At 44.6% G+C, this 17,799-nt stretch overlaps 1 protein-coding gene across 12 annotated transcripts in view; it reads left to right on the top strand.

Moving 5' to 3' along the window:
- Window positions 1–17,799, top strand: part of AKAP13 (A-kinase anchoring protein 13) — a 239,199-nt gene that overhangs the window by 119,313 nt on the left and 102,087 nt on the right. For all 12 annotated transcript variants that reach the window (XM_083474938.1, XM_083474931.1, XM_083474932.1 and 9 more), the window contains exon 9: window positions 7,127–7,203. In XM_083474938.1, the coding sequence (XP_083331064.1) occupies window positions 7,127–7,203 (77 nt within the window). The remainder of the gene's footprint in view (window positions 1–7,126; window positions 7,204–17,799) is intronic.

Consider the following 17,799-nt stretch of genomic DNA (forward strand, 5'->3'; position numbering starts at 1 on the left):
GGGCGCCTTTATTAAAGCATTTTGCCTCTTCTGCAACAAGAGTTCATTGAACACTTTTTAGTTTCTTTTTAAAAAATGAAAACAAAAAAGGTTTAAAAAGTGAGAAAGAGAGGGACTTTTTCCAATCTGAGCTGAAATCCTAGAGGCGGAATCTTTAGCAACGCTTAATGATAGTTTTAATGCAGGCTTTTTGGGCCCCACCTGCTCAGACAGCTGTTAAAATGTAAACAGCTGATTCCTCCCTTCCCTCCCCCCTCCCTTTTTTGTGTGCGTATGTGTATGGTGTCTGGTGCTATTATGCTGTTTTGCCCCGAGGAATCACAGGTGTGGCAAGCAGCCCCATCCCATCTCAAGCAAAGGTTGATCTGCAACAAATTAGTGCCAGCAGACTTAATACAAAGTAGAGCTGCAAATCGAAGTGCTGGTGTTTTTGCATGTGCATGAAATAAAAGCTTAAACCTCCCCTCTTTCAAAAATAATAATAATCTGGTTGGCAAAGAGAGTAAAAGATTTGAGTAGTTTCTGGCTGCTGAAATGTCTTAGGGCCATGTGTAAAGGTGGTGAAGAAAAAAAGAACTAGATGTGAAAGTGGAAAATCTAGCTGCCACCTCTGCTTGGCGTGAATCAGCATTTAACAAGCTCCCATTTCATTTTAATTTTGTGCAGTATTTTTAGTTTGATGTTTCAATAGCATGGGAGTGGTTGCAAGGGAGACACTGGAGTGTTGGCTTCATGGGAGCTCCTCCTCCTCCTTCCGGACGTCAGCGGCTGCTTCCTAAAATTTATTTCTCCACCTTTCCTTCTCGGAAACTTTTGATGGGTGCAGGGAATAATAGGAAAAGGTGAAGGGTGGAAGCCACGCCGCCGCATTTGCAACTTCAGCTAAAAAGAAAAGCGCCATGCTTTTAGATATAATTAAGCTTCTAGATATAATTAAGGACAGCTCACCAGGTGGGCTGGCAAGTGGCTAATAATAGTGCTGCTGCGTGTCTCGAAAGGTCTGGAGGACTCAGGAAAGCGAGGGGGTTTATCTGCCTGTGGTGGGCTTCGCAGGAAGCTTAAACAGAGAGAAAGGTATCAGTGCATCCAAAACAGCTTTGTTGGGGGAGTGTTGTTGGCCAGAGAGTGTAGGAAGGTGCAAGCCAGCGGCTGAGAATGGAAGCCTATAATTAGAAGTACTTCCTGCTCTGCACCTGCTGTAAACTTGATGCTGGGACTGGAAGGGGTGGGTGGGGAGAGATGCTGTTTTTGCCCAGGCACCGTTTGTTAAGTGCAGTTTGGCGTTGGCTCTTGGGCAGCTGAAGAGAACAAACAGAAACAGGATTAAGCTGTAGTTTTGCCTACCATGCCAGAGCACAGCAGAGGCAAGCGTTCCTCTCCTGTCAACACCAGCCGCCGCCATTTTCTCAGCCAAAAGGTAGGAGGGTGTTCACCGATAACAGAGCTGGGTCTGCTAAGTAGCTGTTGCTGTTGTTTTTTGCTTTGCTTTTTGGTAGTGCAACATTCCCTCAACCTGATGCCCTTCAGATGTTTTGGACCACAACCCTCCAAAGCAGATGGAGGGCACCAGCTCAGGGCAAGGCTGTTGCAGAGTGTCTCTGAAAAGCCTTGGACCTATTTGCTTATGCAAAGCAGGTGCGGTTTCCAGGCAGTCGGGCAAGGGGGAAATTGAAAAAGCAGAGGGTGGTTGTTTGTTTAGACATCTTTGCCCAAGTGGCTCGTTCAGGAATGACTGGCAGAATCTGCAGAGTCGTTTTCAAAGTTGAGAGCTGCCTCGTTTACCTTGATTTGTCTAACAGCTCACAATGGGATAACGGGGCAAGGGTTTTGAGATGAAGTCTGCCCCTGAGTACTCAAGAGAGTGCCCTTTTTAATGGCCACAAAACACAGGGCCTTATTTTGTGGTGGCCTCCCAGTTATGGAATGCTGGCACTCATATTGCTGTCTCTGGCACCAGCTTAGCATGTATGTTTCCCCCTGGATTTTAAAGATCTGTAGTATGGTTGGTGGTTTCAATGTATGTATTTGGTGATTGATTTTAGTTCTGTGCTGAATCTAGTAGTTTATAGTGCTGTTTTGGGTGTGGGGTTTTATGCTGGCTTGCCTCTCTTAAGCTTACTTACTGTGGTTTTCTTGGCGTATGATTTTATGGCTTTTATTGTACACTCTCTTATTTGTTTGATGCCTAGATAATTTATTTTATGGGGCAATCCATACATATATAATAAGTAACAAAGGTATGCCACCTTATCTGTGACACAGCTGAGTGTAGCATGTAGTTCAATCACTGTAGGGTGACCCATCTTAATTAATAGACCCAGGTTAGGCCCCACCTGCGCTATATATTTACAGCTGTGTCGTACCGATTTAAACAGCAAGGCCTTCCCCCAAAGAATTCTGGGAGCTGTAGTTTGTCAAGGGAGCGGAGAGTTGTTAGAAAACCTTATTCTCCTCACAGAACTCCTGTTCCCAGAGTTCCCTGGGTTTGCCTGTTAAACCACTCTGAGGATTGTAGCTTTGTCAGGGGAATAGGGTTCACAACAGCCTTAAAAGCGGTACGATGCGGCTTTGAACGCACAGTGCCGACAGAAGGGCCTTAATGTGAAGCGGACCTTAATTTTGTGGCCAACTTGAGTATTTGAACCCAGGCAATAAAAGTCCTGACCACAAATGATGCTGCTTTAAATGTGTAGAGCAGATGGGGCCTTGCCATGTCCATTTGCTCCTGAGTGTGACTAACATTGGATGCAACCCAGTTTTTCTGTGTTTCTGAAAACTTCCTTGTGCCTGTCTCATCTCTACAGCTTTAGAGTGCGTCCCATATTTATTTATTCCCATTGCTCATACTGTGCCCATCTGCCCCTCTGCCTCCAGTGTGTGGCAAACAGGCTCCTTGGAGAAAGCATTGACACCCTGGAAAGACAAAATCCATAGCCTTCATTTTACCCCTTCCGCTTTGCGTGTCTCTTCTGCCTCCTATTCCCCTGGCAGTCCCTCCTTGCTGATCCCTGGAGCACCTGCTGGTTCCTCCCTCCCGGCTTGTTGTTGCTTTTCTGAGAGGGAAGAGAAGGTGAGGTCACAACACTTTTCTACCGGCTGCAGAGGCGAAAGGTGGTCTCCTTCCCCTTTCTGCTGAGTCCAGCTGCATAATAATAATAATAATAATAATAGCCTTGCTGGATCAGACTAAAAGGCCACCTTCCACGGCTGGAGGCACAAATGCTTCTGAACATCAGTTGCTGGAAACCTGAGGAGGGGAGAGTGCTCTCGCGCTCGGGTCTGGCTTTGCAGATTTCTCACAGGCATTTGGTCGTCCATTGTGAAAGCAGAATGCTGCACTAGATGGACCCCCGGCCTGATCCAGCAGGCTCTTCTTCTCCTCTTCTTCTGTTCTTGTCCTGTTTCTAACCATGAATGGTGGTGATGTTGCAGCTACTGATGCTGCCCAGCCTTTCAAGAGAGATCAGGTAGCTAATGACAAAATAGTACAACGTTAAAAATGAAATGTAAGCACAATGCGAATTGTAACAGACTAAATTATTACATGAGTACAAATTTGTATTTGTATATTAATATACCGGTAGTTGTATTAGGTCAGTGGTGTCCAAACTTTTTTCAAAGAGGGCCAGTATTGATGAAGTGAGGGCAGAGCAAAGTTGTTGACCTCTTTTATGGTTTTGCCCCAAAGTTGTTGAGGATTTTACTCTAGGACATAAACTGCCACAGGGGCCAGATTAGGCCCCCCAAATGGACTTTGGACATGCCTGGATTAGATGATCCTTCCAACTCTGCAGTTCTGTAAATTAAACATATACAAAGAGTTAGTAGAGGTGCATCTATGCAGGCATGGAAAGTAACTTCCCAGGGTTCTAGATGTTTATGTTACATAAGTTGGATCTATCATTAATTTTTTTGACATTGAATCATGCAATGTCATGGCTCACTTTTGTGAGGAAAGTGACTAACAGCGCTTTTAAATAGCGATGTGCTGTTTTTACTATCTGTATTTTAATAGATCATTTTAAATAGTTTTAATTGTTTAATATTGTTTAACCACTTTTTAATTGTTATCTTTTATTATCTTTTATTTTTCCTGCTTTCTATATTTTATCTGTGTTGTTTTAATCTGTGTAAATCTCCTTGAGTGGTAACCTGTGTTTTACAATAGCTGCATTCATGGGCAGTTTATTCCATTTTCATGATGTTTCTCTGACTATTAATTTCCACATTATATTTGAGCTTCCACACAACGTAAAAGTCTCTTCCAGAACTGAAGTGAAGAATCACGGAACTGTAGTAGAATATAACACTTCTTTAGCATTCATTTCCATATTTGCAAAAAAATTTCTGGAAGCAAATAACAGGGAAATGAGCACTGATTTTGAACTATCTTCCACTGTAGTTCCAGAAGTAGCTTATACGTCATGTGAAAGCTCAAATGCAATGCAGAGCATTAACAGTTAAGGAAGAGTTGTGAAAACTGAATAAACTGCCATGAGAATGCAGTCTGTGCTCCAAAGGCCTGTTGGAACAAAGAGGTTGGCATCTGACTGCATGCAATGTAGGGGGCAGTCAGATTGCAGTGGGGAGGGAGTTCCATAGCTGGGGTGCCACCACTTGTGGAAGGATAGGCCTCCAACCCCTTTGAAAGCCATTTCAGCTGGTGGGCCTCAACACATCTTGCAGCTGGGGATTACATAAGTTGATTATGTATCAGGTGAATAACTAGTTCCTTCTGTCAGTCAAGCACTTCCTGCTGGGTGATTCTTTTTGGTAACCCCAATGCTTCTCTCCCACCCTGTATTATAGTGGGGTGGGGAGTGGGGAGGAACAGACTGATTATAATAAATTCTCTCTCATGAGTGCCCCATCCTTTCTCCCTCCTCCAAACTAAAGACCTTTGTGTACCTTTGACTTTCCTCCCGTGGCATGGGTAGTGTGAGCCTGGCACCTTCCAGATGTTTGATATACCACAGCGCCAATCATTCCTGACTATTGGCCATGGCGACTGAGGGCTGTTGGGAGCTGGAGTGCAACAACATCTGTAGCGGCCAAAGGTTGCCCTTGAGCCCTTGATCCCTTTCTCTAACCTTTTCCAACTCTCATTGGAGAGATGAAGTGGTGGGTTTTCTTTCCCCTTTTCTATCTCCAAGGTTCTGTTGCAAAATCTGCTGAAAGGTCCAAATCACCATGACTTTATATATACAGTGGTACTTTGGTTTAAGAACAGCTTAGTTTGTGAACAACTTGGATGAAGAACGCAGCAAACCTAGAAGTAGGTGTTTTGGTTTGTGAACTTTGCCTTGGAAGCAGAACATGTTCTGCTTCCTGTTGAGTGTGTTCCATTTGAAAATTGAGTCCCCCGCTGCTATGGGAAAGCACGCTTTGGTTTAAGAACGGACTTCTGGAACAGATTAAGTTCATAAACCAAGGTACCAGTGTGTGTGTGTGTGTGTGTGTGTGTGTGTGTGTGTAAATTTTGTTGGCCAAGGATGCCTGGAATGCTTGTTCTGAGCTGGAGCTGAACTTGTTCTTGCTTGCCAAGTCATAAGTTGCACTTCTTTTGAGTCTGTGGAGAAGTAACCGCTACGCTACAAAAACAAACATGAAATCCTCTTCTGGCAGCTCCTTTTGTTGTGTGAGAGGAGAGGGGCTTCGCAACCAAACAACAACAATGCAACGTTATTTCTCTGGATCTTTCTACAACTGTTGCCAAGTTGTCAAAATGTTGAGCTGTGTTACCAGAAGTGCCTCCCTCACAAATTATGCCGGCGTTGGGGGGATGCTGCTGCCTGATAAAGCTCCTAGTCGTAGTGGTAGGGTACCTTTATGCAGGCTTGTAAGATGACTCCCCAGATTGCTAGATGTGTGTGTTAAATAATTTGAATCCAGCATTAAAATTTTGACATTGCTAGGTCAGACCAAATTTTGATTTATTTCCTCGCATTCGATCTCTTCAATCTGTCACTGTTTAGGCAACCTGAAGGAACAGTTTCTGTATGTGTGTTCCTTCTTGAATGTCTGTTAAAGCAGGGGTGAGGCACTTTGGGCCCTGGGGTGCCAAATGTGGCCCTCCAGCCCTTGGAGCTCTCCCCAGGTCACAGCCCTCGCTGGCCCTGCATCAAATCCTAAGTGTTTCTGCCTGGCTGAAATGTGTCCTTCGATTCTGAAAGGGCTTCTTGCTTGTCTGGATGGGAGGATACAGAGATGAAGATGATGATGATGATAATAATAATAATAATAATAATAATAATAATAATAATAATAAAAAAAAAATTTATTATACCCTGTCCATCTGGCTGGGTTTCCCCAGCCACTCTGGGCGGCTTCCAACAGAACACTAAAATACAATAACCTATTAAACAGAGAGGGTGTTTGAATATGTGTACATTAGTTGCTCTGCCCACACTTCCTCCTGACCCTGCCCACCACTGATGTGTGACAAGTGGAAGTTTGTCTGGGAGGGAATGCAGCCTGAAGAAGGCACCCAACCCCAGTATTAGAGGATGGTCCCAACAGCCAGCCCATCACTTGTTGCTAAGCCAGCTCTGCAGAGTTGCTAGCCTAGCAGGCCAGTACAATGTGGGCCATAGTAGCAGCCAAAAAAGTTCTCATCAAATGTACAAAAACACCCCTGGGTGCATGCCTGTAAGCTGTTGTCACGTGAGCGCACAAAACTGCCTTATACTGAGTCAGACCATTGGTCTTGCTAGTCTTGTGTTCCCTGCTCTGTTTGGAAGATGTCTTTCTCATCAGATTCCACCCCATCCTTTGAAACTGGAGATGGCAGTGATTGAACCTTGGGCATTCGGCATGTGAAGCAAGTGTGCTCTACCAATGAGCTGTTTGTTGCCTGCTTTCCAAATTCACATTATCTTTGTCCTGAAGCTTCTCAGCACACTGTGCTGTCCTTTTCGAGTTACTGTAAAATCAAGCTGTTTTTAAGAAATGACATAAAACAAACCAGCTGTGTGGAAAGCAGATGTGGTGGGGGGAGTTGGTGGGAAGAGCTTGCTGAGTGACTGAGAATGCATTTGGGTGAGCAAAGTTGTATCAGCAGTACTGGTGGTACAAGAAGGGAAGTTTGCCGAAAAGCCCCATGACTGTTCTCCTTCTGTCACTGCAGAAGCTGTACAGATGAAGACCGAAGAAGAGGTGGGTTTCTTGAGGGATCTCGCTGAGAGCTCGGCTTCCGAAGGAATGGTGAGTTCTTGTGTATATCTCCTGTTTCAATCATGTCTGAAAGTAAATCTCTGTGTCATCAATGGCCATTTTCCTTCTCTCCCTTCCCCTTGTTATGAGGAAGCCAACCTCAAGTTTTCCTTCTCTCCCTTTTGTGGAAAGCACTATTGTTTCTGAAGTTGGTGTTTTGTTTCTGGGAGATCTTTTGGTCTCATGGTGGAAGGAATATAGTTTGGGCCAGTTGGCTTGCTGCTGTGATCTGTCTCTCTTCCCCCACCCATCCACCCATCTGCCCGCCTGCCTGCTGTCTTGTGCACCCTCTGTGCACAATAATTCCCAGATTCTCTGCTTTCTTAGAAAAGGAGAAAACAATAAGTTTCTAGCATTTGTAGAACCTGAGATACGAAGCAAAATGTACAGGCACTAAATCTCATTTTTTTGGTACAGGCACTTCTCCCTCTCCCTCTCTGGAAAAATTCCTGCGGATTATGCCCAGTCAGTTTGTGGGTTGATCTTTCCTGTCCTGCTCCAAGAATGGAGTTGTCATTGCATGCCTGCTTGCCTTGGGGTGATTCATTGGCATATGCTAGATGAAAGAAACTGCCCTGGTCCAGAGTAGCTTGGAAAGCTAGACTGACAGTCAAGGGATGACTGCTCTGGTCTTTTCTGAACAGGCTTCCTTGGTTTCTGGTCGTCATCCTCCACTGAGTTGTCTTATGTATGCCAGTGACCAGCAACTGGCAGCTGAATCTGCCCCCCTTTCCTTCCATATATCACTTGATTCAGAAGATGTACTTTTATTATCTAGTCAGCTCTTTGCTCGGCGAAAAAGAGCTTATTTTCAACCTACCCTCTTGCATTAAAGTGAGCCGAGTCTCTTCTTGCACACGACACATGTAAAGCGCATTCTCTCCCCCCCCCCGAATCTTGGGAACTGTAGTTTGTTAAGGTGGAGCTACAAGTCTACGTACCCTTAGGTATCAGACTTTTTGGAATGCGTTAAATAAATGGGGTTTCCTGTCTAAGCATTGATTGAACACAGAGCTGTTTAGTGTCAATTTGAGTTGCTGCATCACATACCTGGGACTAGTGAGTTGCATGTATGGGGCATATGTGTTGCCTGCATAAGGAGGCTGGGCTCTTTATGCTGAATTCCCACCCCACCATCCTGAAACCACATTGGATGCTTGCAAAGTGACGAGGAGAGCTCTGTTCCGTTTCAGTAAATTCTTTGGACTCTTTATGCCTGTGTGCTTTTATCTGAAGACCTGGTGTGAGCAACTTGGGATAACTTGGGGTGCCTTGGAGGAATCGCAGTCCCAACAAAGCATAAGATCTCATTCTGTAAGCTTACTTGCTTTAGGAAAACAGCTTGCAAAATTTACCAGCTGTCGCCGTTGTCTTGTGTGTGGTTCTGCTGTAGTGATAGACTCCGGTTTTGTCATCTTAGTTTGGTATACAGCATCTGGTGTATTGCTGTCGATGCCAGCAAGCAGTTGCTGTAACTGTGTAAAGATTTGCTTTCTTGTGATGTTTAAGTCTACTTTTGAAGCTGTTCTTGTGCAGTGGTGGTTTTCAGATTGACTAATCCACCGTGGATCTCTGTACATGTTGCAGAGCATTCTGGGGTGAATTCTAAGTCTCATACTCTATTCATATGTGCACAGTTTGGGAATGTTGGGCTGCAAGTGCTCCACAGAGTGTGTGCCAACAACAGCCTTTGCTTACCTGGTTGCCCTGTCTGCAGACCAGCCATGAACTGTGGTCTATGGTTACAGCTCTGGAGCAAGAGAAGCCGCAAAGCCTGTGTTTGGATGACATGCTAGGCCTCACCATGGCTTATATGGTACCAGAAGGGACCAGAGGGAGGATCAAAGCAGCTGCAGTCTTCTCTCTGGAAACTAACATATTCACATTAAACTGTGTAGTAGATAGGTAGCCGTGTTGGTCTGCCATAGTCAAAAAAAAAAAAAAAAATTCCTTCCAGTAGCACCTTAAAGACCAACTAAGAAGTGTGCACCTTAAAGACCAACTGAAGAAGTGTGCATGCACACGAAAGCTCATACCAAGAACTAACTTAGTTGGTCTTTAAGGTGCTACTGGAAGGATTTGTTATTTTTTTTTACACTAAACTGTGGTTAGAGTCAGAGTCCGATATAGGAAGGATGTCCAACAGGTCAATCGTGATCTACTGGTCGGTCGTCTGTGGTAGATTATGGTTGATCACGAAATCAACCTCCCCCCCCCCCCAAGCTGAACAACTTTGGCTTCCTAAAAAAAGCTCAACCAACTGCAAACCCAAAATATAGCAAACCCAAAATATAGACGCACTTTTACCCTCGCAAGATTGAATATATTACCCTCGGCTGTACTTGATCAATGATTCCTACATATTCCACATGAAAAATGCTTATGTCCCTTTGGAGATGGCAGTACCAAATCAGTGGGGCAATGCCCTTCTGGCTTGCACTCTTTATAAAGACTTGAGGAATGAGATTATCACCCCTCTCTTATTGTCCATTCTGGGTTGCCCAATCACTGCCACAGTGTCCTTTCCCCTGGCAGATCAAGAGGAGCAGATGACTCTGGAAACCTGCATATTCACACTAAACTGTGGTTAGAGTCAGAGTCCAGTATAGCAGGGATGTCCAACAGGTCAGTTGTGATCTACTGGACGATCACGGGTGTGTGTGTGTGTGTCTCCATCTCCGTCTCCGTGGTAGATCACGGTTGATCGTGAGATCCTCCCCCCCCAAAAAAAAATCTCAATAATTTTGACTCCCTTAAAAGAGCTCTTTGGCTCCCTAAAAAAAAAAAAAAAAAGCTTAGCAACTTTAGTCAATCCAATGGGCAGATCACCGCCAGTTTTTTTAATAGTGGGAGTAGATTGCAGTCTCTTTTAATTTGGACATCCCTGCTGTATAGCATTTCAAAGTATTCAAAGCCTTCTGCATATATTATATTGCTCCAATCCTGTGCAAGTTAGGTTATTATTATCTCCATGTTGAAAATTGTGGGGTAGGGGAAGGAAAGGCTTGCATAGAATCATAGAGTGGGAAGGGGCTACGAGGGTCATCTAGTCCAACCCCCTGCAATGCAGAATCTTTTGCCCAACGTGGGGCCTTGAACCCACAACCCTGAGGTCAAGAGTCTCATGCTCTTCCAACTGTGTAGACCTGTTGAAACTATTGAACTTAAAATTCTCATGTGTCTATTTACCTCAATGGTCTACTCTGAGTAGGCATAGTATTGGATACAACCCAGAGACAGGAGCGGAGTTTCAGGCCACCCGATGACTTTGTGGCTGTGGTGAAATTCAAAGCAGGGTCTTGCTGACTCGTAGCCTGATCTCCCAGGCACTTGCTTTAGGTTGGTCATCAAGCTAATCAGCTTTCTTTTCCCCCAATGGGATGCATAGACTTTGTTGAAATAACTGCTGTGGCAAGAGGGAGAGCAGCCTGGTCCTATCTATCAGCTAGTGAAGGAAAGCTTCTCTTGCCCAGAAGAACATTCAGCTCCCAACTTCCAGATGAAGGGCAGCACACTCTGACCTGCTTCCTCTGCCTCCCAGGAAAAACATCACGGCAAAGGGGAGCCCAACCTGGTTCCATCCATCAGGCAGAGAAGAAAAAACTTGCTGTTCTCCCTTGCAGGAAAGAATAACTAACAGGAGCTTTCAAAACAAGGAACTAGGGTCTGTACTTACGCAAGCATATCCCACCCATGAGGTGGGGTGAAGCTGCCCCAATGGGTGCCAGAAGCCCCCAAGCCAGTGCCCCCATGGGTTCCCTTCTGCCCCCCAACAGCAGAGAAGTTGCCAATTTATAGCGAGATCTCATGGGATTTTACGTAGTGTGCAAGATTTCTGCGCCAGTGGAGTTGGAGTGGGCGGCACAGGGGTGCCGCCAGGGTTAAATGGGATGTGCCACCCCTGCACTTATGTTTTTCCTTCTCCCTCCCATTCCCTTTTCCTTTTGTGTTGTGTCTTTTATATTGCAAGCCTGAGGGAAAGGATAGTTTCATTACTGATGGGGAGCTGCTGCTTTTCTTTTCTTTCTTTTCCAGCTGGAGAGCAAGGTTAAAACATTTTATATAAATAATAAGTGATTTGGGCCACCAGAAAGTTAAAAGGTGCTGCTGCTGACTTGCTCTACACATCTTATTATAGATAATTTCTGTGACTAATCCTTGGGCGTTTGCTTTGCGCAGAAAGGCCATCTGTCAAAGAGAGCGCCACAAGAATACACCCTGTATTTTGTTTCATGTTCCGTCTTATGAGCAAACCTGCCTCTTATTAGAGGACACTTGGTGCCTCTTACAAGTTGGCATCAAAATGCCCTCTTCTCTCTCATTTTTTTTTTGCGGCAGTTGAAAAGGGATAAAGCAGCAACCCTTTTGAAAACAAGTGTCATCATTATGCGATACAAGTTGGAGCTTCTATTTTGCTCTTCTCTTTTGTTCCCCTGCAGGGGGAAAATGAGCTTGTACCAATCATTTCCTGCCTCTGTTTGTTTGTCTGCCTGCCTCCCTCTCTTCCCCATCTCCAGAATCTGGCTGTTCTGGTACAGGATTGGGAGTGCCAAGGCAAATGGAAAGTTTGCGGCTGGATTGGTGACCACAGTTTCCTGTTGCTAAGTTTGATGGAATATTTTTTTTTTTTATAAGAAAAGCCAACAGCACTGTATTAACACCGCTTAAAATCTTCAGAACTCTGTGTAACCCTCCGACACATTTAGGTTCACAATAAATCCCAAATGAGTAGTCACCAGTATATACCTCCCATTAATTTCTGTGTGCAGGTGTTAACATAATAAACTGCTTTATATTGAGTCAGACCATAGGTCCATCTAGCTCACTATTATCTACCTAGATGAGCAGTGGCTTTCCAGGGTTCCTGGCTTTACCTGGAGATGCAGGGAATTGAAGCTGTTTGCAAAGCAGATACTCTACCACTGAACTGTGGCCCTTGACGTAAAAATAAAGTATGATTCTAGTCCTCATGGATCTGAAGAAAGGGCTGAGTCAGATCTTCAGTTCATTTAAGGTAAAAAAAAGGTAAAGGACCCCTGGATGGTTAAGTCCAGTCAAAGGCGACTGTGGGATGCGGAGCTCATCTTGCTTTCAGGCCGAGGGAGCCGGCGTTTGTCCGCAGACAGCTTTCCGGCTGATGTGGCCAGCATGATTAAATCACTTCTCTCTTTTTTTGGGTAAATGCTCTTTATTGATTTTATTAAGTGTTACAACTATTCTGTTCATTGTTAAAAATATAATAAAAATTTAAAGGGGGGATGCAAACAAACAAACAAATACAACAGTAAAAAACACACAAGAAACATCAGAACATGATAGTAAGATTCAACATCAAAAGCTGTCGATACAATAAATCACAAATAATTAGCCTTCTACTGTTTGAATATGACTTCTGCCCACCTCACCTCGGGTCCTTTCTTCCTTTTTTAACTGCATCCTTTATCATCTTACAGTTCACCAGTATTATATGTAATACATTATCTGTCTGTCATATATTCTGGGAAAATTAATCAGAGCACATCAAAGATGTTACTTGGGAACAATGTTTTTTTTTTAAGTACACTCTATAACACTCGCACTCTTTTTTAAACTTTTGATTTGGTTGATTCCTGATTATTTCTGTCATCTTTCCAAGTTCTATATACTCAAGTAGTTTTATCTGCCACTCCTCTTTTGTTGGAACTTTCTCTCCCTTCCACCCTTTGGCTAAACCGCTTCTGGTGCAGTGGAACACCGTGACGGAAACCAGAGCGCATGGAAACGCTGTTTACATTCCTGCTGCAGTGTTACCTATTTACAGTGGTACCTTGGTTTAAGAACAGTCCTGTTTACGAACGATTTGGTTTACGAACTCCGCAAAACCGGAAGTAGTATCCCGGTTTGCCAACTTTACCTTGGTCTAAGAACGGAATCCAAATGGTGGAAGGGCACCGGTGGTGGGAGGCCTCATTAGGGAAAGTGCACCTCGGTTTAAGAACGTTTTCGGTTTAAGAACGGACTTCCGGAACGGATTAAGTTCGTTAACCGAGGTGCTGGGAGGGAATCTGGTCTAAAACACTTGCCAGTCAGTTGCCAGTCAGTCAAGGTACCACCAACCTTTTCAGATCCTGGACACACTTTTAATCCAAACATGCATTTTGGGGAGCCATTTCTTTCACCATACATCTGCATGATGGTCGTGCACCTGTTGCAACCCACCTTAAATCAGACCAGTGGTGTAGACAATACTCAGCTACGTGGATCAATGGGCTGACTCTGTATAAGGCAGTTTCCCATTTTCCTATCTGGAACTCCAATTTTCCTCCATGGTACCATTTTTTTTAAGAGTGCGTTTTTAAAAAGGTAAAAGGTTAAGGACCCCTGAATGGTTTAGTTCAGTCAAAGGCGATTATGGGGTGTGATGCTCTTCTCGCTTCAGGCCGGGGGAGCTGGAGTTTGTCCACAGACAGCTTTCCGGGTCATGTGGCCAGCATGACTAAATTGCTACTGGTGCACAGAGGACTGTGACGAGTGCCAGAGCACATGGAAACACCGTTTACCTTCCTGCCACAGCCGTACCTATTTATCTACTTGCACTGGTATGCTTTCAAAATGCTAAGTTGGCAGAAGCTGGAACCTGTTATTTGACTAAACTCATGCCTGTCTCTTTAAATGCTTTTAATGAGATGTGGTTTCAAGTGATGCTTACTGCAGTCTTGGATGGCTGCTACAATAATGTCCCACCCGGGTGGCAGATTTTGTATTTGTGACCAGCCACAGGTGGAAGACATTATCCATTATTTGTTAATTTGCCCCGTCTACAGGGATCTGGATTTTTGAAAGCTTTGCTAATGCATGGAAGTAGGCGTACTGTGGCAAAAATGGTTCCGTTTCGAGTGATCCTAATAGCTTTGTGACACATAACATGGTGCTTTATGCACTGGCTGCAAAAATGATGAGAGAGAGAGAGAGAGAGAGAGAGAGAGAACATTGTTATAAGCTGATATGGAGAAACAGAGGTTTAACTGGAAGCTGAGCTAGGTTTGAGCTAGGCAGTGCTTTTTCTGACTTCTCTTTCTTCCTGTTACTGAGGTTTGTTTTATATTTTTGGTGTATGTTTTTATTATGGTTTGTAGTTCAGCAAACTGTTCTGAAATAAAAAAAAATTCTTCCAGTAGCACCTTAAAGACCAACTAAGTTAGTTCTTGGTATGAGCTTTCGTGTGCATGCACACTTCTTCAGAAAGAAGTGTGCATGCACACGAAAGCTCATACCAAGAACTAACTTAGTTGGTCTTTAAGGTGCTACTGGAAGAATTTTTTTTTTATTTTGACTATGGCAGACCAACACGGCTATCTATCTGTTCTGAAATAGTCTTTACCTTTGGCTAGTACAATAAACTTATTGATGATGACGAGGAGATGTTTCTGTCCTGCATCCCTGTCCTTCAGTCTCCTTGGAACTGGTCAAGGAGAGATGCACATGTTCAGAATGAAGGGTGCTGTGACATTTTACCCTAGAAAGAACCTTTCATCTTACAAATGCATTGGATGTGAGTTTCCTGCTGGAGCTTGGCTTCCATTAGGCATCCCTTTAGCCACTGTGAAAACAGAATACTGTATTTTTTGCTCTATAAGACGCACCAGACCACAAGACGCACCTAGTTTTTGGAGGAGGAAAACAAGAAAAAAATATATTCTGAATCTCAGAAGCCAGAACAGCAAGAGGGATCACTGCGCAGTGAAAGCAGCAATTCCTCTTGCTGTTCTGGCTTCTGGGATAGCTGCGCAGCCTGTATTCGCTCCATAAGACGCACACACATTTCCCCTTACTTTTTAGGAGGGAAAAAGTGAGTCTTATAGAGCAAAAAATACGGTACTGGACTAGATGGGCCTTTGGTTTGATCCAGAAGGTCTTTTCCTTGTGTTCTAATGGGATCAGTATCGGGTTGACCCTGGGGCAAATGTGGAGTGCAGCAACCCAGTGCTCTAAATGATTACATCTAGTATTGTTCCACTTTGTGGAGCTCAGGCGCTTTACCGACTGGGCTGTGTCTGCTAGATTTGTTTGTTCCAGGAAGCATGACATAGCCTGTAGAGCAGTGCATCAGTCCAGTCATTGCCTCTCTCACACCCACCAGCATCCTCTTTCTGACTGGGGTCTGCCATAGGGCAGCGAAGGCCGCTCATGAGGACGTGTAGGCATTGGAACAGCTGATGGCTTGGCCCTTTTAGAATCCCCTGTCTGTTTTCTTGAGCGTAGTTAATTTCTGAATGAAGCAAATCTCACCGCTGGTAAATACCCAACTCAATTTGCTTCGTGACTGAACCGTGCAAAGGTCATGTTCACTGCAAACGCTGCCTCTGAGCTCAGCAGATCTCAGGATAAATTATTTGTTTTTGGATTACTCCAGCAAGCAGCTTTGAAGTCCTGGCTCCTTAGGCATGTTTATAGAGAGTGCCAAATGGAGAAGCAAAAGGTACACTGGACTGTACCTGAAATGTGTTGCTGAGGTCTACAATTCCCCCCCCCCCAAACAAAATGCATTGAGTATGAGAGCAATCATTCATTGCCTTGATTAAAATCCAGCAACGTGCTCTTTGTGCATGAGGACTGTCTGGACGTTTCAGTTCAAGGGAAGTGATTTGATTTTTATTTATTAGACTTGTTTTAGTGAAAGAACCATAGCTCAGTGGTAGACCACCTGCTTTTCCTGCAGAAGGACCTGGGTTCTATCCCCAACATCTTCAGGTAGGGCTTGGAGTGTCCCATGCCTGGAACCCTGGGAAGCTGCTGCCAGTCAGTGTAGGCAATACTGAACTAGATGGACCAGTGGTCTGACTTGGTATGAGGCAGCTTCTTGTGTAGAGACCCCCTTTGTCTCTATTGTATGTAGAAGACAATAAAATGCCAGAAAAACAATACAAAATAGCTGCGTAATAACAATTGTTAAAGAAACCACCCGTGCTTATGCCTGGATTGCATAGCTGTAACAATGCCATTAAAGCTGCCCAGGAAAAAAACAACACTTTCACCTGATGCCGAAATGATAGTGAAGTTGGAACTTGGTGTACCTGGGGAGAGTATTCTGGGGACAGGCTATTGCAAAGAAGGCCTGTTCTCTGGCCAGCGCCCCCAATACTTAGTGGGGCACAGAGGATGTCAGATGCCTATTGCAGTGTCCTTGCAGGTTCATAGGGGAAAGGGTGTTCCTTGAAAGCAATGAAATAGGTTGAAAATGAGGAAGTGTGGTGGTCGTCCACCTCTTCATATTGTCCTACTTAGCCAATGTGGTGTCCTCTCAAATGTTGTGGACTACAACTCCCATTAACCCCAGCCAGCATAGTCCTCAACATAGATTTGTTTTTTGGGGTTTTTTTGCATTTGTATCCCAGCTTTTTCTCTCGAGGACCTCAAAATGGTGTACACTAGGCATGTCCAGCTCCCAAGAGACTGCGATCTACTCTCACTATTAAAAAAATGGCAGTGATCTGCCCAAATTTGTTGAGCTTTTTGGGGGGCGATCACTTGCCTTGCTGGCTGCCCTACAGCTGAGTGAGAGCCAGCAGGGGACCTTTTTTGGCAGTGGGAAGCCTGCGCGCTCCAAAGCCACAGCATCTCACAGACATTGAGTGCTGTGCAGCATATTTTTTGGGGTGTGTGTGTGTAGATCGCTCAGGATCACGCGATTGACCAGGGGCGCCCCGCAATCGGCCAGTAGATCGCGATCGACCTGTTGGACAGACCTGGTGCACATGATTCTTCCCTCACAACAGCCCTGTGAGGTAGGTTAGACTAAGAGGCTGAGTGGGGACTTGAACCCTGGTTCCCCAGGTCCTAGTCACTACACACCATGCCGACTACCGAAGATCTAATGTAAAATTCTGGTCCTTTTTGTATGGTTACCATCCACATATCCAGGTACTTGTTTTGAACACAAACACTCACTATGGGGGTGGATCTGCTTCATTCTTATAACACATGACAAGGTCAATTTCCTGGCTGTCTCAATTGAGTCTCTCAAACGTTAGGCCTGTGTACAGGTGTTTGGCAGAAGTGAGGGCAAGATGTTAAAAGTCTGCATGCAGCCTTGAAGATAATTTTCTTTGGTTTTGCCACCCCTGCTGCTTATTGAAAGAAAGGGAAAATACACTTTGCAAGAGAGAACCTGCAAGACCAGGTGAGCTTTTCAGCAAAAGCTCAGCTCCCAAGTGCAGCTGCCAGGCAGGTGCACTGTAACAGGGGTCAGCAAACTTTTTCAGCAGGGGGCCAGTCCACTGTCCCTCAGACCTTGTGGGGGGCCAGATTATATTTTGAAAAAAAATATGAACGAATTCCTATGCCCCACAAATAACCCAGAGATGCATTTTAAATAAAAGCACACATTCTGCTCATGTAAAAACACCAGGCAGGCCCCACAAATAACCCAGAGATGCATTTTAAATAAAAGGACATATTCTACTCATGTATAAACACTACTGATTCCTGGACCGTCCACAGGCTGGGTTTAGAAGGTGATTGGGCCAGATCCAGCCCCCAGGCCTTAGTTTGCCTACCCGTGCTGTAAGCTCAAACTGCAAGCCAGCTTTCAACGTTTTTAAGAAGATA

Source organism: Podarcis liolepis (assembly GCF_965112155.1).
Source record: "Podarcis liolepis genome assembly, chromosome: 14".
Taxonomy (NCBI): domain Eukaryota; kingdom Metazoa; phylum Chordata; class Lepidosauria; order Squamata; family Lacertidae; genus Podarcis; species Podarcis liolepis.